Genomic DNA, 26,503 nt, shown 5'->3' on the forward strand with positions numbered 1-26,503 from the left:
CCGCCCCGACCGGGTACGACCCAGGTATTACCGCAGGCCGCGCACGCGCTGGGGGGGGGGGGGGGGTCACCGGGGGGTCACCGGGTCCACGTGCGCGTCGGCGGCGGGGGGCGCAGGCGGCAGGAGGGGGTCGGAGGTTCAGGTAGGAGAAGCCGGCGTTTCCGCCCGCCGTCCCGGGAGCGGAAGTGAGGCGGCGGCGGCGGAAATGTCAGAGGTCGGAGGTCAGTGTGTGTCTTGCTGAGTCTCTGCGTCTCCGATTCCAGATTGTAAGAGCGGCGCCCCCCAGCGGCCGGGACGGGCCAGGAGGCGGCCGGTGAGAGACGCCTGCTGCGGCCTGTGCGGGGTCGTCATGTACGATAGGACAGCGTCCAGGTCACGGCAGGGACGGGGCGGGCGGCCGCGGCACCCCCGGGTGCAGCTGTGTGACGTAGCTCAGGTGTTGGGCGTGGCCTCGCGCCGGTTCTCCTGCGTCCTCCCGCCGGCGCTCACCAGGACGGGAGGGCGGTGCTTTACCAGGGACTTCCGGGCGCTCGCGCGCCACACCCCTCCCGGTGGCCCGCGGTGGAGGGCGTGTCTGGACGCTCGCACCAATCGCTGTGCTTCTGTTTCATCAGGTGGGCGCGTCTGCGTAAATGATGCCGGGGGACGAGGAAGTGATGTCATGGCGGGAACCGGCGGGACACCACCTGAGCCCCAGCAGACCTCTCGACCATTTAATGCTAATGCTGCAAAGCGTCTTGGGTGGCGTTCGTCATGTGGCGTTGGTGCGGTTTATGTAGAGGGCGTGGCCTCAGAGGTGTCTTCCTGTCAGAGGACGCAGCCGTTTGAGGCGTGGCCTCGCCGCTCGTGCGCACGGACCGACCTCTCCTGGCCCTTTCCCCGGCGGGGACCTCCACCCGACCTGATGGCGTCGGCCGCCAGCGGCGCCCGCTGGGTGGTGACATCATCCGTGGGTGCCGCCGCGGCCACTTCCTGCTCGGAGGGACGGGAACGGAGGGAGGACGAAGCAACCAGTGAAGAACCACAGCGGGAGAGCAGCGTGATTCCGTCAGGACCACTAGAGAACCCCAAAACACCGGAACGTTCCCATGATGCACCGGTTGAGAACATCATCGTAGGTCCTATAGCGGAACTGCAGAAGGGTTCTTCTCTGAGAAGCGAGACGGTTCCTCACCCCGGTCTCAGTGGTGTCCCCTCGCCGGGGCCGGGAATCCTCCCGTCATCAGATCCTGGGGACTGTCCTTCACCCTCACAGGCTGGCAGGACGTCGCCTGTCCAGACACTTCCAGCTCTCAGGTCTTCTACGTTCTCCCCAGCCCTGCCTGGCAACGTCAGCCAACTCCCGTCTGCAGTGTCACGTGAGGAGTCCACGTCCGCCGTGGCAGAGGGACCGTCAGGAACCCGCTGTGACATTCCTACTGCTCCTTCACGTGACAGAGTCCCCAGTGCACCCTGCTTCTCACAGAACATGGAGAACGTGGGAAGTTCTTCCGGTGAGACGCCGAACAGGAAGTCTCACTCACAACCGGTCATGTGCTCCAGGAGGTTCTCAGATGAAGAGCTCAGCACCTCGTCCTCTCGGGTGACCGTTGGGCAGGATAATGAGAGCAGAGAGGAAGGTTCCGGCGGCAGAAAGATCTCCTTCATGAGCCCCAGCCGCGATGACCGCCTCGACGTGGTCCGTGCGTACGAGCAGGATGCCATCGTTTTGGACGTCATCCAGGATGACCCGGAGCTCTTCGGGGTCCTCGCCATGGATACCACCGATCGGCCAGCATCAGTAGGCAGTCAACATGTGGGCGTGGACCCACCGACATGGACCTCTGAACCCCACCAGTGAGTCTCTGTGTGTGTTTGTGGAGTTTTGTGTGTGGTGTGTGTGTGTGTGTGTGTATCATCCTCTGCTGTCGTTTCAGGAGTGTTCTGCAGCTGCAGCTGAATCCTGATCTTAATGAGGGCCGAGATGGTAAGCTTCTCTCTCCCAGTTTGGGTTGATGAAGGGACGCTGTTGTTGGTGGTTATTATTGATCTATTGATGGTTATTTGTGGTTATTAGTGATGTTTTGATGGTTATTAGTGATGTTTTGATGGTTATTGGTGGTTGTTATTGATTTATTGGTGGTTGTTATTGATTTATTGGTGGTTGTTATTGATTTATTAATGGTTATTGGTGGTTGTTATTGATTTATTAATGGTTATTGGTGGTTGTTATTGATTTATTGGTGGTTATTGGTGGTTGTTATTGATTTATTGGTGGTTGTTATTGATTTATTAATGGTTATTGGTGGTTATTAGTGATGTTTTGATGTTATTGGTGGTTGTTATTGATTTATTGGTGGTTGTTATTGATTTATTGATGGTTATTGGTGGTCATTAGTGCTGTTTTGATGGTTATTGGTGGTTTTTGTTAACTGACGTATGAAGGATGAGGAGTTTTGGATTTTTTTTAAAAACAGAACTTGGATAATGTTTTCCAGAAGTGGGACCTTCCCAATCTCTCTCCAGCCCGTCTAAGCCCAGGGTCCGGCTCCTGCACAGCAACAGCTGGCCTCCAATCGGGCCGTTACCCACAATGCATCAGGTACTGGTCCAAGGTCAGAAGGAAACTGGACAAACTCTTTTCCTTTCTGAGGTAGGTGTTGGAAAAATAGTGCTAAAATAACAGTGTCAAAATATGTTATGGGTGATCAAACTAATTCCTGTTTCCATGGTTACAACCTCTTTATCATTACTGACAGTAACATGCGGCGAGTTACTGTAATGAAGCGGATTTCAAGAAAAAAAAAAACATTTTCTTTGGTGAGAGGTGAGGGGAGGGTCCAGACAAATAAGTGTTGATGATTGGCTAAGGTTGGTAAAAGCCAATCAGAGGCTGAGGTGGGCGGGTCTTTATACAAACACATGCTGAATTAAAGGAGTTCTTTGTTCTTTATAGATTATTCGTTTCCCAAATATTTAACTCTTGTTGTTAATGTTCATTTTCATGGAGGAAACAAGAGTCTTGTCTAATTTTCTAATGCGGCCCAATAATTTTGGCCTCAGCTGTATCTGTTAAATGGACATTATAGTTATGCTAGTGATACTTTGACTTGCATGAGCGGAAGTGAATAGGCATGCCATGACATAACAAATGTTTAATCAGCTCGAAAAAAACCCGGCCGGGCTCAAGTTCCAAGTCTCATGTAAAGCTGTAAATTGACAGTATTTAAGATGATCACGGATGTTGTGTTGTAGCAGAAAGACAGTAACAACAACAACAACAACAGCAGCAATGCCGAGGTCTGGGATTCAGACTGGCATCAAAACACCAGGTAGATGTTCACTCACACACACACACACACTTCCTGCATACTGAACTTGCATCCAGGGAGTCTCTCCCATACTCTACTGTACCTCTTTACATGCAGTGGGTTAAATGGTGTGTGTTTGTGTGTGTGTGTGTGTTTGTGTGTGTGTGTGTGCCGGCATCTTTCTGTCTGAAGTCAGCAGGTTAGTGGTATTGAGGTTTTGACTCGAACATCGAACATTCTGCCTTCAGTTGCGAAAAAGAAGATGCCATATGACACAGGTACAGTACAGACACACACGCAACCTACACACACTACATACATACATACAGACAGGCTGTGAGAGTCGTGGTTTTGCTTCTTATGCCTAAGATCACTTCCTTCTGCTGAAAGATGGTGTTACACACAACCCAGTGTTGTACGGCGGTGTAAGTATCAATCTCACACACACACACACACACACACAACAAATAAACAGTGTTGGGCTCTGTTGTAAGTGAAGCGTGTCTGTGTCAGTATTGTAAATATTACTTTAGTGACCATCACTCCTGTATGAGGAAGACCTGCACATTTCTGCATGTACCACGAGAAGGAGATGAGAAGGTAACACACATATTTACATAGACATACATACACACACATACATACACATTCATACATATTCACATACACACACACACACATACAGTATATAGACACACTCATACATACACACACACTCATACAAATACATATTCACACATACACACACATATAGATACACTTACATACACACACACACATACATATTCACATACACACACTCATACATACAGTATATAGACACACTCATACACATACATATTCACATATACACACACTCATATAGACATACACATACACACACTCATACATATACATATAGAAACACTTACATACATACACACACACACACACATACATATTCACATGCAATCATACACATACACACACAGTGTCACACCGACCCATGTACTCCACACACATGTAATGTTGTATTGTTGTGTGTGACTTTACAGTTTTGTATGAAGATGGTTCAGAAGTTTAGTAGGTCTGCTAATCCAGTTAATGTCCAGCGTGCAGGTAACTAAAAATGATATGTTGTATTTTGTGTACAGGACTGTGCAAAAGTCTTTATATACACAAACACACATGTACATCTAATACAGAAACTTTATTTCATTTACATTTACAGCATTTATCAGATGCCCTTATCCATAGTCAATACAGGGACAGTCGCTCTGGGGACACTCTGGCTCAGGGTGCATCTCTAGTTACCCGCCAGGCTGAGCTGTGTTCCTGTAGAATCTGACGTCTCACTTCTCTCCTGTTTTTTAGATCCGTATCTGAAGAAATGCGATGAGAGAATTTCTGTAAATCTGTGTTGTCCTTTGTGTTTCCTTACTGTTGAAAATAGGACTGGGCGATATCGAACGATTTATCTTTCGGATAATTCCAGGCTGAAACACCAGAGATAATAAACAGTTTATTACAATATAAACCCATAACCTTCGCTCCGCTCCTCGGCTCCGTTTCCAGCCATTTCACATCCCAACCTGGAAAAAAGGTTTAAATTTTCAATTTTTGGTGCCAACAACATAACTGAACCAATAACAGTTATCAGCTTTGTTCTCGCAAAATTAAATGAAAGCCTGCCCACACTGACATCTAATTGGTTTACTTGGCGAAATAAGCCATGCTCTTGTTTGCTTGCACTAGTTTATATTTTATTCACTCCGTGGGCATTGGGGAGCAATTACTGGGATGCGTGGCACATACAAAATATGCTAATTATGCAAATTATTACAGTGGACAATGGCCATCGATCAAGATCGCATGATCGTTAGAGGTGTGAACTTTCACTGGTCTCACATTTCGATTCGATAACAATTATCAGTGCATTACGTCTATATCATTTCACATTGTGTTTTCAATTAAGTCGGTGAGATGAGAGTTACGGCCTCGTTCACACGGACGTCTGAACCGGGCGTTTTTCTGCCATTCGTGGCGTCAGGTAAACGCAGACTGATTTTTCTGTCTCCACACGGACGTTCAGCACCAGCGTTCGGTCAATTTCTCACGGAATCCCGACAAATGTAGTAAATCCCAACACGCAGTATAAAATGCCGCTTCATTTTATGTTTTGTCCCACATGGACAAGTTCATACTCCTACCCTGTTCTCCCGCTGTAAATCACCAAGCAACATCATCATCAATTATGTTCTGCTCTTCCTCCACGCAGAATCGTCCACATCAATTGTGAGATACATTTCAACACCCCAGCCCTAGTTGAAACCCGTCCTTTGTTTTTTATGGTCTGTTTGTGTGTGTGTGTGTTTTGTGTGTCAGTGGACATGTTTGTGGGGTATTATGGAGTGTGTGCTCCAGGTGCGTGTTTCAGCGTTCAGGTCGTCAGTTTGCTCCTCTCCTCCCTGCTGAAACTCAGCTGCCTGCCTCACATCATGTCCATCCTCAACACACTGCTGTCACACAACATACGGGTGAGTGGGGCTGTCTGTGTGTGTGTGTGTGTGTGTGTGTGTGTGTGTGCGTTTCTACAGCTGTAAGTGATAAACAGGTGTGTGTGTGTGTGTGTGTGTGTGTGTAACCCCTGTACAGCCTCCTCCAGAGTGTGTGTTGGCCGTGTACGAGCATGTGAGAGAGAGACAGATACACAACGCCGTGCCGCAGCTCATAAACCTAACTTCGAAGGTAACACACACTTACACACCCATAATGAGTTATCAAGAGTCCTCATAAAACACTATGTGAGGTCTCTGAGCTCCTTTTGATGTGTAATCACGTGACAAGTGAAGATGATATAATCAGTCCGTGTTACATGTGTGTGTGTGTGTGTGTGTGTGAGATTTGCTCTGTGAGGACGGTTGTGTAAATTTCTCAGATTTGCAGAAATGATTTTCCAGGTCCAGGTATTTACACTGAATAACAGTTTGGTTGAATTTGCTTTAATTGTGTTTTAAAAAAAACCCACAAAATCCTGCAGAGGCTGATAAATCTGATCATGGCTGTATTTTTGTGTGTGTGTGTGTGTGCGTTTGTGTAGATTGTTGAGGCGGGGTGTGTGTTCACTGTAGATCAGTGCGAGTACATACAGAATTGTCTGGAGTTCCTGCATGTCCCCAAAGAACAGATGGACATCTTCCTGTCAGTCAAATTCAGGTCTTGCTAAAACACTCAGAATTACACACAATTACACACAAACTTGATGGAGGTGGTTGCCTGTGATTCGTACACGTTTTCCCCTTCTGTGTTGTGTTTGTATGACAATGCGCACTAAACCATGAATTTAGGATGTTGAAGAGTACGAATGCAGGTGTGTGTTTTTCCGGTCTTCAGGGCTCAGACCACGAGCTGCCAACCATCTGAAGTTGTGCAGATCATGCAGGCTTTCAGGGACATGGAGGTAACAGACACACACACACACACACACACACACATACTGCTGGCAGTGTGTATTTTTCACTCTGTAGTTTTACAGTTTCTGACATTTGTGTTCGAAATAATCTGTCACACAAACACTACTAACATCTGTGTGTGTGTGTGTGTGTGTGTGTGTAGGTATATAAGCAGCAAGAAGACTGGTCAGGCCTGGCGAGTGTGTTCTGTCGTGTGTGTGTGAGCCAATGCAGTCAGAGTGTCCTACTGAGGTTCTGCTGCTGCGTCACCACTGTTCTCCTGAAAGAACCCAAACGGGCACACACACTGCCCTTCAATGCTTTTACTGACGCAGGTACACACACACATACACACACATACACAACCACACACAGATTTCAACAGTAACTGCAGATCAGAGAAGTCAAATAATCGACAGAAAGTGGAGGATTTATGCCTTCAGTCGCACATGATAAATGTGACTGTGTGTGTGTGTGCGTGTGTGTGTCAGTGTTTGAACGAGCGCCAACTGACGCCCTGGTGAGGGGTTTCCTGGGCAGGATTGGTCTGTCCCTGCTGATTCGCTACTACAGAACACAGCAATGGAGCAAGGTGTGTGTGTGTGTGTGTGTGTGCGCGCGTGTGAGCGCGTGTGAGGCGTGTGCGCTCTTTATAAGGATTCATGGCATCTTTGTGGTGTGCGTGTGTTGCAGGGACAGAAGGTGGTGGAGGTTTTGTCTAGAAAGGGTCTCCGGTACTCAGTGCTGACGGGGCTTTTCGGCCTGGAAGATGCCGTGTCACGCTGCGCCCTCATCACCATGGCGACGGAGGTCCACCTGCAGAGTGGCAGCGTGGAAGGAGCGCTGAACGTCCTGAGAGGTTCTACGCACGCACGCACGCACGCACACACACACAAACACACACACACTCACAGTCGTCCTGGTGGTTTGAAGTCAGTGTTCAGCTGTTCTGTGTGTGTGTGTGTGTGTGTGTGTGCGGTAGATAATGAGTGGTTCGTGAGCTGCAGTGTGTGGTCGTGTGAACGCGCTGATGTCGCGTATCGGGTCCGACTCCTCACCCTCCTCGCCCAGCAGACGTCCCACAGAGACACGCTGGAGGTGCTGTCCAACCTTCCCGGCCTGCAGCAGCCAGTCGGTGAGATCATCATCATCATCATCATCATCTTCTAGTCATATCCACTGGGGGCGGAGCTAAACCACTAAAAGTATTTATTTTGTATGAATATTTTAATAAGTCACATGGTGGGCAGGTGGGGGCGGAGTCCAGGTGAAGGACAGGATCTCAGGTCCTTCTGCTGCTGGGCTTTATAAATACAACTGATGATGGCTACACATTAAAAAGAAAATTAAAACACATTCTACATGTACAAATGAACAATTATTAACACGTTTATCCAAACACAACCACAACAGAACGAGGTCAGGTCGTCCTGATCGATTCCAAGATTCCATGAACACACACTCATCGTCGTTTCCCACCTTGATGTTCCACTCACCGTGTGTGTGTGTGTGTGTGTGTGTAGATGGCGTAGACGTGTGCGAGTACGTGCACATGTTTAACTCCCACCTGAGGGTGTGCATGGAGAGACACGCCCTTCCCGTGGCCGCCGACACGCTGGACTTCATGCTGGACCATCGCCTGTCGGCAGATCCGTCCCTGCTGCAGAGCCTCCTGCTCAAGCTGGGCAAGCAGAACCTGTGGAGTCGAGCGCGGACCCTGTTCAAGCGTGAGTCCCGGCTTCCTGTACCGGCCCTCGCCGCGCCCCGCCGCCCGCTGACGTGCGCGTGTGTGTGTGTGTGTGTGTGTGTAGACGCCCTGTCTCTAGGTTACTACCCGCTGCTGGACGCGCTGCCGGGCTCCCTGGTCCTGGTCTTGCCCTGTTCCCTCTCCGACGTGGAGATGGCGCTGGCCTTCGAAATGTTCATAAGCTGGAACGCCAACGTCATCCGTACACACACCGAGAACACACTCACGCTGACCATGGTGCTGAAGAGGTGAGACACACACACACACACACACACAGAGAGAGTCTGTGCAGGTGGAGTAATTACTAATGAAGTGTGTGTGTGTGTGTGTGTGCGTGCAGGTCCGCGGATGGCGCCGCCGTCATGGAGAGCGTGTACCTGTCGGCCGGGTGCCGCTTGCTGGGCGCGGCGCGGATGCCCAACCCCAAGCTGACGGTGCACTACACCACTGTCAACCAACAGCAGGAGCAGGTGTTCACGCTGGACCTGGGCTCCGCCCACCGCTGGCTCACCTGCAACCAGAGCTGGGCCCTGGAGGTGTGGGCCGCCTGACGCACGAACGTCCCCCCCCCCCCCCCCCCCCCCCCCACTCGCCACGGACCTCGGACCCTCCCTCTTTTCTGTTCTCCTTTCGAGTGCTTTTCTTGTTCGGATCTCTCGACATCGTTGATTTGAGTTCATGTTTGGTTGCCTGGTCGCCAGGTCTGCGTTTGTTTCTGATTGGCTGAGACTCATTGACTGTTGCTGTGTAGCGGTTTGCAGGTTTGAACAATGAGATTTTCTCCCATGTTGGATTATTTTTTGTTTGTTTTTGTATTTAAAATGTGGAAATAAACTGTAAAGAAACAGGCCTGCGTTTCATTTTCCTTATCGAGGTTCCACGCGGCTACGTTCTCTGGATCATGGTAACACACAAGCCATGATGAGCACTGAATTATAATTAAAACTCCACTAGAGGAAGGGGCGGCGCCCGGTGTCACCCTGCCACCCGTCATCTCTCTTCAACTGCACATCCGGAGATGTGACCTCCTGAGACGTTTCAACTGTAAAAGTTGGCTTATTTAGCAGAATTTCACTTTTTCAAATGATTGTTTTTTTTCTGTGTGTGTGTGTGTGTGTGTTTACACTGTATGGGTGGTAGTAGCCTAGCGGGTAACACACTCACCTATGAACCAGAGGACCCAGGTTCAAATCCCACTTACTACCGTTGTGTCCCTGAGCAAGACACTTAACCCTGAGTGTCTCCAGGGGGGGGACTGTCCCTGTAACGACTGATTGTAAGTCGCTCTGGATAAGGGAGTCTGGTAGATGCCGTAAATGTAAATGTTTATGTAATGCCGACGCCGTAATTTCTCTTCGCCCGGCAGGTGGCGCCAAGTCCACCCACTTCCGCCATTGGCGGAAACGCCACCCGGAAGTGTGGGGCGGCGTGCGGCGGAGACGCGGGGGAACATTTGAACGCTTTGCAACGCAACGCGGATTAAAGTCGGCACGTTCGAATCCGAGCTCTAAAGTGAGTTCCTTTTTTTTTTTTAAACCGGATCATTTCGACACACAGCCGCCACTTTAAATGCGTCGTTGTCGATAACCAAACGGTCCGGAGCGAATCAATAACGGTGACCTGCAGGCTGAACTTTGACCCGGCCACGAGGTCACCGAGCGTTCTTCCGAAGAGCCCTTCATCCTCGACCGATGCGTTTATTTCCGACGTCGGATTAAAAGAAACACGCGAAGACAGTAAATAATAAAAGAAAAAAGTCCCGTCAAGAAAACGTTTTCATATTCACCAAATCCTTTAAGAAGCAGTTCAAAACCCACTTGTTTGTAAAGTGTTAGTAACACTAACACTCGCACATGCACGCACACTGCACAAAATATTAATATATATGCGTCTAGCGCTTAACAATTCCCGAGCATGTTCTTTTTCTGACCAGTTCGGCATTATCAGGGCTCTTAGTTTTGAAACCGAACGAGAATTGCTGGTGTCGTCCTCTTGTAAGTCGCTTTGGATAAAAGCGTCTGCAAAATAAAGTAAAGTAAATCTCCGTTACAATCCCGCCGCGTCACTTCTATTTATAATAAGGAATAAACGGGACCCAACCTTTTATACCCCGCCCACACGCATTAACAGAATAAAGTGATCAATCACTAACTTTTATTTGCACAAAGTGAACAGCAGTTGTGCGTTCTGAATTAAATTTTGTTGGTCCCACCGACGTCCCTGTGATCAAGTCACCAACCCCACACACTGAAGTCACTTAAACCACGAGTGTCCCCAGGATGGCTGTCCCTGTCACTAGTGAGGTGAGTGTCATTGTGATGCACAGCACAGCACACGGTTACACGACGAGATGTGTCCTCTGCTGGATTCGAAAAAAAAAGTGAAGTAATTGTCACGTGTGATACACAGCAGCACAGCACACACAGTGAAATTTGTCCTCTGCATTTAACCCATCACCCTGAGTGAGCAGTGGGCAGCCATGACAGGCGCCCGGGGAGCAGTGTGTGGGGACGGTGCTTTACTCAGTGGCACCTCAGTGGCACCTTGACAGATCGAGATTTGAACCGGCAACCTTATGATTACAGGGCCGCTTCCTTAACCGCTAGGCCCCCTCTGCCCACTGTAAGGCGCTCTGAATGTCAATGCATAGGACACAAATTAATAATTTATAGTTTTGTCTGAGTTGTGTCCCCAGGTGCACCCAAGGCATTATGGGTATACACGGGCTGACGAGCTACGTTGAGGAAAACCGCCACTTCCTGTCCGACGTGAAGCTGAGGGACACGCAGCTGGTCATCGATGGCTGCAGCCTGTACTTCAACCTGTACTTCACGTCCGGCCTGGACCAGCAGAGGGGCGGAGACTATGACGCCTTCGCCGCGCACGTGCGCCACTTCTTCTCCGCCCTCTTCTCGTGCGGCGTGCGCCCGTTCGTGCTGCTGGACGGCGGGATGGACGAGAGCGACAGGAAGTTCCCCACGCTGCGGCAGCGGGCGCAGCGATCCATCAAGGAGGCCGACGCCCTGTCGCACGGCGCGCACGGCGCCGTCCTGCCCCTCCTCGTCCGCGAGGTCTTCAAACAGGTCCTCTCCGAGCTGGCCGTGCCCCTTTACCAGTGCGTGTCGGAAGCGGACCTGGAGGTCGCCGCCCTGGCCGGCCAGTGGGGCTGCCCCGTCCTGACCAACGACAGCGACTTCTTCATCTTCGACCTCCGCGGCGGCTACCTGCCCATCAGGTTCTTCCACTGGGAGGGCGTGGACGCGGGCGGGGACCGCCGCTACATTCCGGCCCGCCGCTACGCCGTCAACCGCTTCTGCTCGCACTTCAGCCACATGAGCAAGCGGCTCCTGCCGCTGTTCGCCGTGGTCGCGGGGAACGACTACACCCCCGCCCGCACCACCCAGGACTTCTTCAGCCGCGCCGGGCTGGCCGCCGCGCCCGGGAGGCGGATCGACGCCCTCCTGCGCTGGTTCTCGCGGTTCCGCGGCCCGGAGGAGGCGCTGGAGGAGGTGCTGGAGCTCCTGGCGGGACGCCGAGGAGGCCAGAAGGCCGCGGGGCTGCGGTCCCTCCTCACCAGAGGGATGCTGGACTACCAGCTGCCCCCTCACAGCCCGCTGTCCCGCTTCTTCGCCGAAGGTCCCTCCACCCCCCCCGAGCGGCAGGGACTCCCGGCGGCCCTCGCGTCCCAGCCGGACTGGCTCTTGCGGGGTCTCGCCGCCGGCACGCTCCCCTCCCTGGTCCAGGACGTCCTGGTGCTGCGGAGGACCATGATGATTCCCCAGGTGGAGAACGGCAGGCTGCCCAGCGGCCACCGCGCGTCTCTGGCCATTCGGCAGGTCTTCTACGGCCTCCTGCTCCAAGGGCCGAGGGGCTCACCGGCCGGAAGGGGCCGAGGCCGGGGACCACAGAGGGAGACTTCCTCTAGCAACAGCGCCCCCTGTGCAGTAGAGGAGTATGACAGGCAGGATCTAGACCTCAGGAGGACCTCGGTGGACATTAAACTACCGAAAACGGCTGCACAGCTGCACCTGAAACATCTGGACAGGGTGGAGTGTGGTTCCTTCCTTCATAGTCGTCAGGCTGTCAGCGCGTTATCGGGTTTCAATGTAAATTCTGCCTCTGCTGTTTAGGTGCCCTTACCTGGGCGACTGCAGGTGCTGCTGGACACTTTGGGTGTGGAGGAGCAGGCGTTGGGTGCTGTCCCCGCCTGGCTGGCCTTACCTGTCTGTGTGACGATTTTCTGGGTGCGCAACGCCAAGCCGAGGGCCACCCCCACCCAGATGCAGGCCCTGCTGCTGGGCTTCACCTACGGTGAGATGAATCGACGGAGGTGCCTGGCTGGAGGTGAGGAGAAGCAAGTTCTGCTCGGTATGAGGGACAGTCTGTCTATATTGTGATTGCACAACCTTAAAGAGTCATTTTGGTCTGAATTACTCACCGCTGTAAAACAGAAGTGGACCTAGAATAGATCCCTGTGGTTCGCCGATGGTTCCACAGCTTCTAGACTGATGCCCCTCGCCTGTATGTCCCGCAGATCCTGTGTCCTCCAGGCCTGGCGTCGCTTCTCTTCTGGGCCGCTTGGACAAGATGAGGGTCACGGTGGGTGAGAGGCGAAACCTCGACCGGGGCCTGATCCACACCTTCAGCCAGTGGCAGTCCTGTATGTGGGCGGGGCTCTGTGTGAACCAGCTGCTTTGCCGGCCCCTGCACGAGCCTCATTGTGCCTGGTAATTTAACCTGCTTCGCTAAACCATGTTGGATGATGAATCTCTTTGGTCTTCATAATCTGCAACAGTTCAGATTTGGCCCTCTGAAAACGTGTCTCCCCCCCCCCCCCCCCCCCCCGTGATATGAACCAGGCTGTTCAGCGGGACCCTTCTTCATGGTGTGGAACTGCTGCTGAGACAGGGAACCCGGCCTGAATCTCTCCTCGCCGGCGACGCCCTGCCCGCGCAGCTCTACTCATGTCTGCTGGACGCCGTGCTCCGAGCACTGGGGGAGGAGTCTACACCCTCATCATCCTCCGCCTCCTCTTCATCAAGGAACGTGCATGGCGGGAGGACGCGGCCGAGGGGGAGGGGGCGTGGCCGAGGGCGGGGCAGCCGTGGGCCGAGAGCTGCAGCCACCAGTGATCTGGAAAACCGCTTTGCGTTGCTAATGAGCGAGGAAGATGAAGATGAAGAGTAGTTTGAGCTGCGGATCAGGCGCCTTTTAAAGCTTTTACATAATTTTGACGCTTTGGGTGTGGAAGAGCTGTGGGTGTGGGTGCTGTCCCCGCCTGGCTGGCCTTACCTGTCTGTGTGACCCAAAGGTCAGATGTCTAAATGACTCCCTGCTATGGAGGGAGTCATTATGGCGTTATAATGAAATACACTTCATACAATTTCATACCATTCTAATGATCAAACATCCTCATCATGGAGGTCCAGAAGACCAATAGAACTTGACGACATCTCCAATAGAAGAAGTTGATGTTGTATGAACGTTTGTAATGCCTGTATGGTATTTTAGTGACGCATCACCCTGGCTCCATGGTAACCAGGTCCACTTTTTTAATGAATTTGCTGCGATTCCACCGCAGGTTCAGTCTGTGTTTACGCTGATTAATTTACGCTGCTGGTTCTGCGAACATGTTTTAATGCGGGGGGACTGGGTTCTACATGAGAAATGTGCCTTCACTGAAGAGTGACAAGAAGCGGCACAATTCTGCTGTTACAACAGCATGAATTACAGGATGTAAATTCATCTAATTGCATATTAAAACTACTTTAAAACACAACCAAAAATGAAAATGAATTTTGCTCTGTTTTTTCAAATTAAAAGAAAATATAATAACAAGATATTATGTGCTGGCACTTATTATATTATTTGATAGAAAAAAGATTATTATTTGTTATTATTATTATTATTATGTATTACAGCTCTGATTTCCAGTTCGTCATAATTTATTGCGGCTGTTGTAGTCTAATTATTATTATATGTATGAGAAAGTCTGCTAAATATGAATGTAAATGATCTCTTAGCACTTTGGCTGATATATTGTCACGTCATGTGGTCACTCAAATGTCTACTCAGTAGTCCCCCTGGAGACATTGCTAAGGGACACGATGGGGTTTGAACCTGGGACTGGTTTCTAGGTGGGCGTCTCACCCACTAGGCTACAACCAGCCCGTTTTAACACGTGCCCTGATGAAATTTCCCTCTGGACCAATAAAGTGTCTAAAGTGACCAGCGGCTGATCTGGGGTCAGTGACGTCAGCTGACGCTGCGCGTGTGGGTGGAGCGCGTCTCCGTGGACAGTAACGACATTCTGCGCGCTGGAGGCAAGCAGAAGGGAAGAGTGGACACCAGCTTCGGTATGGTGTGTGTGTGTGTGTGTGTGTGTGTGAGTGATTTATTTTTTAATTCATTACCCAGGCTCTGTTATGATTAAGAAACTCATAATTAATATAATGGACACGAGGAATTGTGGGGTTTGTGTAGCGACCGGTTGTTCTCTGTAGACCACGTTCTGAAGCTCTGTGTGTGTGTGTGTGTGTGTGTGTGTGTGTGTGTGTGTGTTTTCAGGTGAACACATGCAGATGGAGGTTGTTGGTGTCGTAGCTCAGCTGCAGTTCCTGCTCTGCTCCACCTCAGCGTTCTCCACCGACCTCAGCGTCCTGCCCCTGCTTCCTCCATGTGTGTGTGTGTGTCTGTGTGTTACTGTAGATTGTGTGTGTGTGTGTTTTGTATGTAGTATTAGGTTCTGCAGGATGGGGTCATATTCTTGTGTGATGTGCGTTTTTGTTACTCTAATTTGAATGTATGTATGTGTGTTACTGTAGAATGTGTGTGTGTGTGTGTGCTGTTTCGGGTGTAGTATCGGTTCTGCAGGGTGGGGTTGTGTCACTTGTTGCTCGGTTCTGTATCTGTTCCCCACGTTCCTCCTAGTTGTCTATTACCAGTCTTGTTCTGCGTTCCACAGTCCTGCATCCAGCACGGAACTTGCGGCACTTCGAACCATGCTGCCTGTTAGCCCCGCCCCCACCACCACTCTACCCGCCCCCTCCTTCGGTCTGGATATGCCGTCCAGTGAGTAGCAGCGCGTGGACGTGTCACCGGAGACGTTCCGTCCTCTGACGGTGTGTGTGTGTGTGTGTGTTAGAGGGAGGAGCCAGAGGACATACAGACAGGCGGAGCAGGTAGTGATGAAGATGAGGATGAGACCAGGTGTGGTGACATCTTGCCTGGACCAGTGGGTCCACCTGGACCTCAGGTACCGTCCAAACGTGGAACTGTTCTTGACCCAGTGTGCTAACGTGGAACCTCACAGAGAACCTCACATCCAGCCTGTTCGTAGGGTTTTGAAGGAATCCCGGGAGTCAGAGGACCGAAGGGGGACAAGGTCAGCTGTGTGTCGTGTGTGTGTGTTGTGTTTGTGTATAATACTAATTTCATTTTGTTTTATGCTTCCAGGGGGATGTCGGTCAACCAGGATCTAAGGTGTGACTTGTTCTTCCTCTTCAGAATTTGGGGTGTTTTGAGACTCTATGGGGACTTTAAGGTGTCTGCAGAACTGTGGGGGGTTGCTGCGGTTGTCTCACACACACATACACTCACACACACTGTAATATCTCTTAAGTGTCTGAAGTTGGCGATTATTCAGCATTCTGGAGGAACTTTAATTAGAGGGGGATGGAACCTGATGGACGTTGTGGGGAAGCTGAGGAGGCAAATTAGAACAAATCGTGCACACACTGCTCAGAGTCAGCACTACACACACACACACACACACAAACACTGTGCTGATGCTAACACTGAGGAGAAGCTGAGGAGGCAAATTAGCCCCAATCATGCGTACATGGCTTAGTGGGTAAGGAAGCGCACCCGTAATCAGATTGTGGGTTTAATTCCCGAACAGCCTTTCATGGGTGCCCACTGCTCACCAAGGGTGATGGTTAAATGCAGAGGACACGTTTCGTTGTGTGTCACTATGTGCTGTGTGTGTTTGTTTTTTCCTGATTTGTGTGTGTGTTCAACAGGGACGTGCAGGTAGGCCAGGTCTGCCAGGAAAACCTGGTGTGGTCGGCTCCCCTGGTCCAGGGGGACCTAAAGTGAGTAAATCCTGGTTCCAGCGCTGCAGTGCGTCGTGTGTCAGTGTGTGCTGTTATGGTGGTTTGTGGGGACTCAGTGTATAAAGCCTCAGTTTGACTGAGAGTGTCGAGCTGAGTGTGATGTGTGTGTTTCTTATGTTCCTCACTGGCTGTGTGTGTTTGTACCGGTCAGGGTGAGAAGGGGGACATGGGGCTCATGGGGATTCCAGGACTAAAGGGACCTGCTGGGACAAAGGTGAGAATCAAGAGAAGGTCAGAGTGACCCCTGGAACCAGGGCTGCAAAATTAACCACTTTTTTAATTGGTAAATCTGCTGAGACATGATTGGTTCATCTGCTGAGGTCTCCTGTGTTGTAAAGTCCTTTTGCCTTTTCCTCAGGGGCTTCCTGGGTACAAGGGTGAAAAGGTGAGGAGGTTCTGATCCGACACACCACAGATCTGAAATGATAAAAACAAGAACAAGGAACATTTTGTACGCTTTTTTGTTTTTAGGGTTCACATGGAGATCCAGGAGTTCCAGGCCACAATGGGGAAAGGGTGGGATTCATTCTCAGATCCAGACTCCACACAGTGTGTGTGTGTTTGTGTGTGTGTGTGTGAAGGATAGGTTCAGCTCTCCTCTGATGTCTCTGATGTCTGATGTGGAATGGTAGTGGCCTAGTGGGTAACATACCCGCCTATGAACCAGACAACCACAAGATCGCAGGTTCAAACCCCACTTAATACCATTGTGTCCCTGAGCAAGACACTGATCGTCCCTGTAACTTGTATGCGCTGTATAAGGACATAAGGTAAATGCCAGGCAGGTAAATGCTGTAAATGTCTATTTTTTCCTCAGGGAATGATGGGATACCCTGGACCAGTGGGTCGTAAGGTACCTCACACACACACACACACACCCAAACACAGTCCTGTGTTTGTTGAGCTCACTGCTGCTTGTTCCATCACTCACAGGGGGAGGCTGGAGACTGGGGGCCACATGGAGCTTCAGGAAAACGGGGACCTGAGGGGCGGCCAGGCAAGAGAGGCAAGCAGGTGAAAACACACACACACACACACACACACTCACACACACTCCTTAGGATATTTGATCTGTCGTCCCCGTTGCTAAATCTGTTGGCTCTTACATTCTATCTATTTGAAATAAATGTGTGTATGTGTGTGTGTGTGTCTGATCTTATGTTACCCATGAGATCCTCTTCCTGTGTGTGTGTCTGTGTGTGTGTGTGTGTGTGTCAGAGGACTATTTGAAGCTGATATTCATACTTGAGTTCTTGACCTACTGTACAAATATTGTAAGTGTGGGGCCACTAGAGAGCGAGCAGTGGAGTAAGACGCGTCTGTATTTGCTCCAGGCTGATTCCTACTCTTTTTCCATATAAGTAGCAGTACTTCTACTCAAGAAATATCTACAAAATAAGATGAAGTGTCTATATACATTCAATGTGACTTTTGGACATGATAATTCTAATACAGCTCTAATCCAAACACGTCCTCCATACAAAGCTCAGGCAGCGATCGCAGCTCCGGAATAAGTCCACCACGCTGAGATCCTGAAGGTATGGACACGGAAGATCTCAGATCCCTCTCAGATTTAAAAGCCGATATCTCTGAAGTAGTAGGGTGGTAGGGTGGTAGTAGCCTAGCGGGTAACACACTCGCCTATGAACCAGAAGACCCGGGTTCAAATCCCACTTACTACCATTGTGTCCCTGAGCAAGACACTTAACCCTAAGTTGCTCCAGGGGGGGACTGTCCCTGTCACTACTGATTGCAAGTCACTCTGGATAAGGGCGTCTGATAAATGCTGTAAATGTAATACGAACCGAACCAAAAAGCATCCTCTACAAAGGACTCAGCGCGAACGTTTATAAAAGATGTTGAAAGAAGTATATCTACGTGGTCGGACGAAGCGGTGACTTTACAAACTGACCTGACGACAGGATTAAAGGAGATGTGAGATGAATGTGAGGATATCGGAGGGGTGAATGTATGAATGCTAGGAGTCCCAAAGGGACTTAGATCAAACTCCACGGAAGCAGTGTCGAAGCTTCTGACTGAGGTGCTTAAAAGAAGATCGCTATCTTCCCGGATTACGCCACTACGCCAAACCAGAGGTCAGGAAATAACTGTGCGGCTGGCCTGGTGTTTGATACGGCATCATGTAAAACGCACGGGATAATCGATGTATGCCGATTCCGTAACCCAAAACTAACCACAGAACATAATTCCTTTTTGTGCATCGATTATTTATTCTCTTTTCGATAACAGACTGCAACATCTGAGGCCAGTTATATTTGACTATAGTAACTATGGGACCTTTTGAGCAGATAGTGAAGAAATTCCCTCACCTGAATTTACTACTTACCCACAAGAAAATAGGAAACTATAACTATAATCTATAACTAGTCTCCAACTTATTCAATCAAGAGTATTTGGGGGCCTTGAGATGTAATTGGGAAGGGGCTCTAGTAGAAACATTATTAGATGATATATGGTGGCTATGTCTCAGACACCTCATCTCAGTGATTCTATTTAAGGTTTTACATCAGCTTCATTGGTCCAAACTATCCAAGTTCAGGTGGGATATTGATCCTACATGTGACAAATGCAAACAGTTGACTGCGACCTTACTTCATGTGTTTTAGGATTTGATATTTGATACCTTTATTGCTCCATCTTCCACCATTGCAATGTTTGTTGTTACCCGTGATGTAAATTTAACTGTGGGCCAATCAGACATGATTGCTTTCTTTTCACTTGTTGCCAGAAGACTAATTCTGTGTAAATGTGAAGATGGGACAGTGGGTGGCCTAGCGGTTAAGGACGCGGCCCCGTAATCAGAAGGTTGCCTTTTCGAATCCCGATCCGCCAAGATGCCACTCAGGTGCCGCTGAGCAAAGCACCGTCCCCACACACTGCTCCCCGGGCGCCGGTCATGGCTGCCCACTGCTCACACAGGGTGATGGTTAAATACAGAGAAGCAATTTCCTTCGGTATTAATAAAGCATAAAAAAAATTATAATTAAAAGTAAATAAAAGAATCCCACCTCTAATGTATGGACACTGGATCAAGGACATAATGTGTAAATGTGAGAAAATTCGTTACACATCTGTCTCTTCTGGTCTTTTGCAACAGTTTTGTTTATTTCTTTCTTTTTCATTCTTTTTTCTGCCTTTCCTTTTTTCTCCAATTGATTTGAATTTGATGTTTGATGTTTATTTGTTCTCATTTGAAATGTTATATGTATAAAAAAAATTATGTGTGTGCGTTCTTGTACAGGGACCTGAAGGTGACCCTGGAGATCCTGGTCCAGTTGGTCCTCCTGGACCCTCAGGACTGACTGGTCAGCCTGGACCCCCTGGTCTTCCTGGCTCAGGTGAGCAATTTAGGAACATTACTGTTTATATTCCACCTATAACTGTGTGTGTGTGTGTGTATGTGTGTGTGTGTGTGTGTAGGTCTGTATTTAGTAGGAGAGAAGGGGGACATGGGGGTCCCTGGTCCTCCAGGTCGCTGTTACTGTAATGCTGCCCGGGGTAACACCCCCCTACCTGCACCACGCCCACTGTTCAGCCACGCCCAAGTCCCTGCTGTGAGTAAAATGTACACACACTCACTCGCTAACACACACTCACACACACACACACCCAACCCCCCCCCTGTGTGTGTGTGTTTGTAGATCTTTGTTGTGGATGATGAGAATGAGCTGGAGCAGCTTCACACAGACGACGCCCTGGCATTCCGCAAAGACCAACACACACTTTACTACAGAGATACTAACGGGTGGCAGCCTGTCCAGGTACACACACACACACACACACACACACTTCTACTACATAGATAATAACAGGTCTTTTTTTCTCCTCCAGCTCAGCCTGTTACAGTCATCTGACAGGTTTCCAGATGCTGTTGGGTGGTGCGGGGACGGAGTCCTGCAGCCACTGAATGGAGAAGAGTGTGACGATGGCAACAGGATCATCACAGACAGCTGCATCGGTCAGTTTCACTAACACACACACACACACACACACACACACACACACACAATCATCGGGGCTTTCTGAGTTTTGAGTTCCACCTCTCTCCTCTCAGAGTGCCGCCGGGCGTTCTGTGGTGACGGCCATCGCCACGAGGGCATGGAGGAGTGTGATGGAAAGGACTTCGGTCGTCAGACCTGTAAAACGTATCTACCTGGGTGTGTAACCGCACAAACACACAGATGAAAATACAGAATGTTGTAATTGTTATATTTTAATCAATATTGCCGTATTCAGTATACTTGTATTCTGATGAATATTGTACATCGCTACAACGTACACCAACGTCTGGGCCGCTGTGTTTCGTCCTCACAGGACCGTTGGGCGCCTCAGATGTTCAGAGTCCTGCTTCATTGATACGAGCAACTGCAAATTTTTCACCTGAACACTACAGGACACAACACACACACACACACACACACACACACATTATTGGTAGGTGAAGAATGAACGGAGCTCATTAAGGGAAACCATCTGAGTCCCGCTGAACAACAACTTCTGGGTCCCGCCGGGTTCGCACCCGGCTGCTTGTTATTCTGCGTCGCCAGTCGGCTCTGCTGGGATGATGATGATGACGACGACGATGAAGGTTAATGTACATGAATCTGCATGGTCCTGCCAGTCTCATTCATTTTCAGGTCAGCAGAACATGACTTGATAGCCTGGTGTATGTGGTTGTATATTTTGTACTTTTGTGCACGTCTGTCATGTGCTTTAACTGGGTCCTCAGGATGACAGTCGTAATCTTTTCTCACCTCTGTTTACGCTCTCTACTGTAACAGCATTGTTCTCTTTTGCTTTTTGAAGTGTTTATTTGGGAAATGGTTACTAATAATAAACATAAAAGTGCTGTTTAAACTGGCTCCTTACTTTGTGGCTCGTATTTAGCTCATATAAGGTCACATCTTCTAAATCTTTTGAATGTCTTTTATTGTTGAAAAGGTTTACAGCCAGCAGGTGGCGCCGCTGCTGTCCACAAATCGACACCATGAACACAACGCAGTTATGATTAAATACACAAAGAATATGAAACACGTCAGTGATTAACTGCCAGGCAGAGACCACATGGGTGGGCGGGGCAGTCCTGCACTCCTATTGGCTCAGACACTGAAGCACGTCTGTGATTGGCCCATCTTCAGCCTGAAGGCACGCCTCTGATGTCCAGCCGGGCAGGAGACCTGGAGTTCAGGTTCTAGGATCTGGATCTGCCGCTTGATTGGCTAAGCTTCATGTAAAGCTGTGCTGCGATTGGCTGGTCTCACAGGTCATTCAGCAGAATGAGGAAGAGGAGGGTCTTTCACCGCTGGTGAGTCCTGAGAGGAGGCGGCTTCATCATCACTGTAAAGGAACCGCGCATGGATTAGCAGATGGGCAGTAACGATTTAAATCAAACGCTTGCGGACAGGAAGCATCACCTCGGTTCTCCTTGCTGGGATAAACTCGAGGGAACGGACGGAACTCTTCAGGAGGGGGCAGGTCCTCCATGGGGTGAAACTGGAACTTGGACTCAAAGTCATCTAGAGGCGGATGGTTAAAGGTGCGTTAGCAGAGGTTCTAATGATCTCCTGAGCTACTGCAGGACTGGGCGTGTTCTTACCTAGGCTGTGGAGGTGACTGTTCCTCAGCACAGAAGCAGGAGCTGTAGGGGGCGTCGCCAGTGGAGGCGGAGGCAGGGAGCGGCTGGAAAGCTCGGTGGTCGGAGAGCGAGAAGGCGGAGCAGGGGGCGGGGCTAACCTCCCAGGAGCTGTGAAGCAAATCGAACAATCAGTCATTGATGCCGCCGACGTGCTGCACTTCTAATCGGTTGTTGGTCCTCCTCACCTGCGCTGCGCGGGACGGCAGGAGGGCGTCTGCTGGGAGCGATGGAGGGGTAGGAAGGGGGCAGGGTGGGGGTGCTTTGTCGGAGGGTGGGGTTGGCGGGTAATTTTGGGGCCGTAGGCGGGAGAAGAGGGGGCGGCGGCGGAGGGAGGGGAGACAGTGGGGCCTCCTGAAATTCAAACAGGACTGGAGGTGGAGGAGGAGGGTAGAAGATCATGGAGCGGTCCGGGGTGGAGGAGGGTGACGGAGAGGAGGGCTGATGGACAGGTAACCAGGTGGGTCTGGTGGTGTGGCTGGGTGGAGGAGGCGGAGGAGGTGGACAGGTTGGGAGTGGAGGGGGTTTGTTCAGAGGTGGGGGTGGAGGTGGAGGGGCTGGGAATGCGGGTTTGGGTAGTGAGGGTGTGGTCTGGGGTGGAGGTGGGGGTGGAGGTAGGGATCCTGTCGTGGGGGAGGAGCGAGAGGAACTTCTCTCCAGCGACCGGTGGGAGGCGGAGAGGTCCGGAGCACTGCCTCGGAACCCGTCCCCCGACGACGGAACGTTCCACAGTGGCTGCTTCAGGCTGGCGGAGGAACCCGACCGAGACACTGAGACACAGAACCACAGAACCCTGATTAGCCCGGTTATTCAGCCACGTTCTGGTGTTAGTTCTTTATCTGTAGGTCTGAATGGTACCTGGTCTTGCTGCATCTCGCAGTTTGGCAGGTTTCAGGACCGGGAATCCGCCGGCAAACAGCCCACCCAGCGGTGGTCCACGTGTTGGAGGTTCAGTGGACCCTGTGGGTCCTGGACCCCCGACTCCACCCACATGGGCATCGGCACCACGCTTCGGATCTGTGGACACACACATTCCTAAGAAAACGCCTTTCTCCTCCTCTGCTCATGATCCGGTGTGAGGTTCTCCGAGTTTATTCTGTAACGGGAACATTCACTACGTTCCCATCATGATATCGACAGAGTCTGGCCGTTCCTGTGTGAGACACGGGTTCAAACCCCACTTAATACCATTGTGTCCCTGAGCAAGACACTTAACCCTGAGTGTCTCCAGGGGGGACTGTCCTTGTAACTACTGATTGTAAGTAGGGTGGTAATAGCCTAGTGGGTAACACACTTACCTATGAACCAGAAGACCCAGGTTCAAATCCCACTTACTACCATTGTGTCCCTGAGCAAGACACTTAACCCTGAGTGTCTCCAGGGGGGACTGTCCTTGTAACTACTGATTGTAAGTAGGGTGGTAGTAGCCTAGTGGGTAACACACTTACCTATGAACCAGAAGACCCAGGTTCAAATCCCACTTACTACCATTGTGTCCCTGAGAAAGACCCTGAGTGTCTCCAGGGGGAGACTGTCTCTGTAACTACTGATTGTAAGGCGCTCTGGATCAGGGCGTCTGGTAGATGCTGTAAATGTAAGCAGGGAACCGGAAGTGGCAGGGGACTCACTGTCCAGCAGAGGGGCACTGCGGTCATTGACCTGTGTGACCTTCTTCAGTTGGGCTCCTCTCTGGATATCTGCTAGGAGCGCATTGCGTCCTCCAGCTCCAGCGCCACCTCCACCACCATCCGAGCGACTCTGAAACAGGGCGATTCCTGTTATTATGACGTCATAAATGATGACATGTTTCTGAATAAAGTTCACGGCTGTAGGAGGAGCGATTTAAAACGTGATTTTATGGTTTTTATCTGGTTTTCTCCAACATTACCTTAAGAGATATGACATATTTCTGCCTGTGGATGGTTCTAAATGCATATTTCCCAGAAGCGAGCTATGTTCCATAGCTGGACTGCGGTGTCCAGTGGTCATGTGACCCCTCCTCTACTTTCACCATGGTGCCAAAAGCTAAATATAGATGACCTACATGTGTAACTTTAACACTGACCTCACACTGGCCTTCCACATCACAGAAGAGAGAAAACGTATATTTATACTCAACACCAACGTGTTTTGGACTTTGATGTTACTTGTTGCCTAGCAACAGTACTCTTATTTTCTGCACTAATTCTGAAAATAAAAAGGCAAAGACAGTATGAATTTATTACGAAATTAAAGAGGCAGTGACAGTCTTTATTAATTACAAAAGTAAAGAGATGGAGACAGTCTGCATTAATTAAAAAAGTAAAGAGGCGGAGACAGTCTTCATTAATCATCAAGGTAAAGAGGTGAAGACAGTCTGCATTAATTATGAAAGTAAAGAGGTGAAGACAGTCTGTAGTAATTATCAAGTAATTATCAGTAATTATTAATTATGAAAGTAAAGAGGCGGGGCCAGGCTGCTTTAATTATCAAGGTAAAGAGGCGGAGACATTTAGCATTAGTCATCCAGGTTAAGAGGTGGAGACAGTCTGTATTAATTATGAAAGTAAAGAGGTGAAGACAGTCTGTAGTAATTATCAAGTAATTATCAGTAATTATTAATTATGAAAGTAAAGAGGCGGGGCCAGGCTGCTTTAATTATCAAGGTAAAGAGGCGGAGACATTTAGCATTAATCATCCAGGTTAAGAGGTGGAGACAGTCTGTATTAATTATGAAAGTAAAGAGGTGGAGACTGTCTGTATTAATTATGAAAGTATAGAGGTGGTGCCAGTCTGCATTAATTATGAAAGTAAAGAGGCGGAGCCAGTCTGCATAAATCATCAAGGTAATGAGGCGGAGTCAGTCTGTATTAGTCATCAAGGTAAAGAGGCGGAGCCAGTCTACATTAATTATGAAATTAAAGAGTCGTTGCCGGTCTGCATTAATCATCAAGGTAATGAGGCGGAGTCAGTCTGCATTAATTATCAAGGTAAAGAGACGGAGACAGTTTGCATTAATTATGAAAGTAAAGAGGCGGAGCCAGTCTGCATTAATCATCAAGGTAATGAGGCGGAGTCAGTCTGTATTAGTCCTCAAGTTAAAGAGGCGGAGCCAGTCTGCATTAATTATGAAATTAAAGAGGCGGAGCCAGTCAGCATTAATCATCAAGGTAAAGAGGCAGAGACAGTCTGTATTAGTCATCAAGGTAAAGAGGCGGAGCCAGTCTGTATTAGTCATCAAGGTAAAGAGGCGGAGACAGTCTGCATTAATTATGAAAGTAAAGAGGCGGAGCCAGTTTGCATTAATTATGAAAGTAAAGAGGCGGAGCCGGTCTGTCCTGGAAATACAACACTTCTGTGTGCACTGTCTGTTCCTCTGTGTGTGTGTGTTAGAGTAATTTAATCTCTTATGAATAATGTAACATCTAACTGTGAGACAGGTGTATGTGTGTGTGCGTGTGTGTGTGTTGTTACCTGTGCAGGTGATGAAGATGGAGGTAGTGGGGGACCTGAAGGAGGTGGTGGTGGAGGAGGGGGCGGTGGAACAGGCATGTTGGACCTCTGGGATCTGAAATTCACACACAGTTAGTGTGTGTAACGTGCGTTCTTGACTGAAGCAGAACGTTCTCTCCTGTTGCAGAGAATAGAACGGCCCTGTTTACTCTTGGAATGGACCAATCAGAATGCTGCATTGCATGACTACTCAGGCAGGAAGTGGCTTCTAAATGGGACGAAACAAACAGGAATTCTCCTTGTGTCCTGGGAAAGTCCTCTCCCACAATGCTGTGCGACCGCCGCCTCTCTCAGGGTGGAACAATGGACCATCTTGTGTAGGAAGTGTCACAGATCGCCCTCTGGCCAGGACCCAGGCCTCCTTCCGAGGAGGAACTGCTGCAGGAACTCCCCCAGATCCCACAGACTAGAACCCTCTCAAACACATACGGAACATTTTAACTCTGTTCGCTGTACTACAAAGTTTATTTGTTCCAGCTTTTCTTTGTGGAACCGTGTTTTTCCACTCTTAGTACCTCCCCAGCATTGTCCAGATTTGGACATGTCCCAAATGTACCTGTAGGTCTTCATAATTCAGACCACAACATCAGGTCAGAGGAGAACCATCTAACCAATCAAACTGTCCCCAAAGAGAGACGCGAAATAAAGCACTACGAGAACTTTGGTTAAGGTTCTTGAACAGTGTCCTAAGTGACACCAACAGGTTCTAACTAATCTGTCAATCGCTGTGTCACTTTCCAGAGACCTTCTGCAGTCCCCTCTGTGGATAGAACCCG

General features: G+C 49.6%; 4 protein-coding genes across 7 annotated transcripts in view; 3 read left to right on the forward strand and 1 right to left on the reverse strand.

Moving 5' to 3' along the window:
• Nucleotides 1-1,364: 1,364 nt before the first annotated feature.
• Nucleotides 1,365-9,027, forward strand: topaz1 (testis and ovary specific TOPAZ 1). Its single transcript, XM_028991741.1, has 17 exons — nucleotides 1,365-1,836; nucleotides 1,917-1,966; nucleotides 2,478-2,632; nucleotides 3,235-3,715; nucleotides 3,804-3,890; nucleotides 4,325-4,388; nucleotides 5,655-5,806; nucleotides 5,925-6,017; nucleotides 6,370-6,485; nucleotides 6,663-6,729; nucleotides 6,885-7,056; nucleotides 7,213-7,313; nucleotides 7,415-7,580; nucleotides 7,704-7,856; nucleotides 8,245-8,448; nucleotides 8,533-8,716; nucleotides 8,809-9,027. The coding sequence occupies exons 5-17, from the start codon at nucleotides 3,840-3,842 to the stop codon at nucleotides 9,017-9,019; spliced, it is 1,734 nt and encodes a 577-aa protein (XP_028847574.1). The 5' UTR covers nucleotides 1,365-1,836; nucleotides 1,917-1,966; nucleotides 2,478-2,632; nucleotides 3,235-3,715; nucleotides 3,804-3,839; the 3' UTR covers nucleotides 9,020-9,027.
• An 839-nt stretch (nucleotides 9,028-9,866) lies between these two features.
• On the forward strand, nucleotides 9,867-14,308 carry aste1b (asteroid homolog 1b). 4 transcript variants are annotated; one of them, XM_028991489.1, is made up of 5 exons: nucleotides 9,867-9,980; nucleotides 11,164-12,514; nucleotides 12,599-12,812; nucleotides 13,003-13,195; nucleotides 13,328-14,308. In XM_028991489.1, exons 2-5 carry the CDS (start codon nucleotides 11,180-11,182, stop codon nucleotides 13,653-13,655), a joined length of 2,070 nt encoding a protein of 689 aa, XP_028847322.1. In that variant the 5' UTR covers nucleotides 9,867-9,980; nucleotides 11,164-11,179; the 3' UTR covers nucleotides 13,656-14,308. The 4 variants fall into 4 exon arrangements, with proteins under 4 accessions (XP_028847322.1, XP_028847321.1, XP_028847320.1 ...); XM_028991488.1 differs by having other exon boundaries at nucleotides 9,873-9,980; nucleotides 11,141-12,514; XM_028991487.1 differs by lacking the exon at nucleotides 9,867-9,980 and adding an exon at nucleotides 9,996-10,771 and having other exon boundaries at nucleotides 11,141-12,514.
• Nucleotides 14,309-14,532: 224 nt separating this feature from the next.
• Nucleotides 14,533-21,457, forward strand: LOC114796745 (acetylcholinesterase collagenic tail peptide-like). Its single transcript, XM_028991222.1, has 18 exons — nucleotides 14,533-14,824; nucleotides 15,036-15,146; nucleotides 15,433-15,539; nucleotides 15,613-15,723; nucleotides 15,808-15,852; nucleotides 15,924-15,950; nucleotides 16,490-16,561; nucleotides 16,734-16,796; nucleotides 16,941-16,967; nucleotides 17,054-17,098; nucleotides 17,400-17,435; nucleotides 17,516-17,596; nucleotides 19,845-19,941; nucleotides 20,024-20,157; nucleotides 20,245-20,364; nucleotides 20,435-20,561; nucleotides 20,658-20,760; nucleotides 20,918-21,457. Exons 2-18 carry the CDS (start codon nucleotides 15,044-15,046, stop codon nucleotides 20,985-20,987), a joined length of 1,368 nt encoding a protein of 455 aa, XP_028847055.1. The 5' UTR covers nucleotides 14,533-14,824; nucleotides 15,036-15,043; the 3' UTR covers nucleotides 20,988-21,457.
• A 58-nt stretch (nucleotides 21,458-21,515) lies between these two features.
• The window catches only part of wipf3 (WAS/WASL interacting protein family member 3), a 5,541-nt gene continuing 553 nt past the window's right edge, over nucleotides 21,516-26,503 (reverse strand). Inside the window, exons 2-8 of the mRNA XM_028991532.1 lie at nucleotides 25,689-25,782; nucleotides 23,864-23,993; nucleotides 23,094-23,252; nucleotides 22,424-23,005; nucleotides 22,200-22,346; nucleotides 22,018-22,119; nucleotides 21,516-21,940 (exon numbers count right to left, since the gene is read on the reverse strand). Of these exons, the coding sequence (XP_028847365.1) occupies nucleotides 21,900-21,940; nucleotides 22,018-22,119; nucleotides 22,200-22,346; nucleotides 22,424-23,005; nucleotides 23,094-23,252; nucleotides 23,864-23,993; nucleotides 25,689-25,766 (1,239 nt within the window). The 5' untranslated portion in view covers nucleotides 25,767-25,782 and the 3' untranslated portion in view covers nucleotides 21,516-21,899. The remainder of the gene's footprint in view (nucleotides 21,941-22,017; nucleotides 22,120-22,199; nucleotides 22,347-22,423; nucleotides 23,006-23,093; nucleotides 23,253-23,863; nucleotides 23,994-25,688; nucleotides 25,783-26,503) is intronic.

The sequence above is a fragment of the Denticeps clupeoides genome, chromosome 9 (genome assembly GCF_900700375.1).
Source record: "Denticeps clupeoides chromosome 9, fDenClu1.1, whole genome shotgun sequence".
Lineage (NCBI taxonomy): Eukaryota > Metazoa > Chordata > Actinopteri > Clupeiformes > Denticipitidae > Denticeps > Denticeps clupeoides.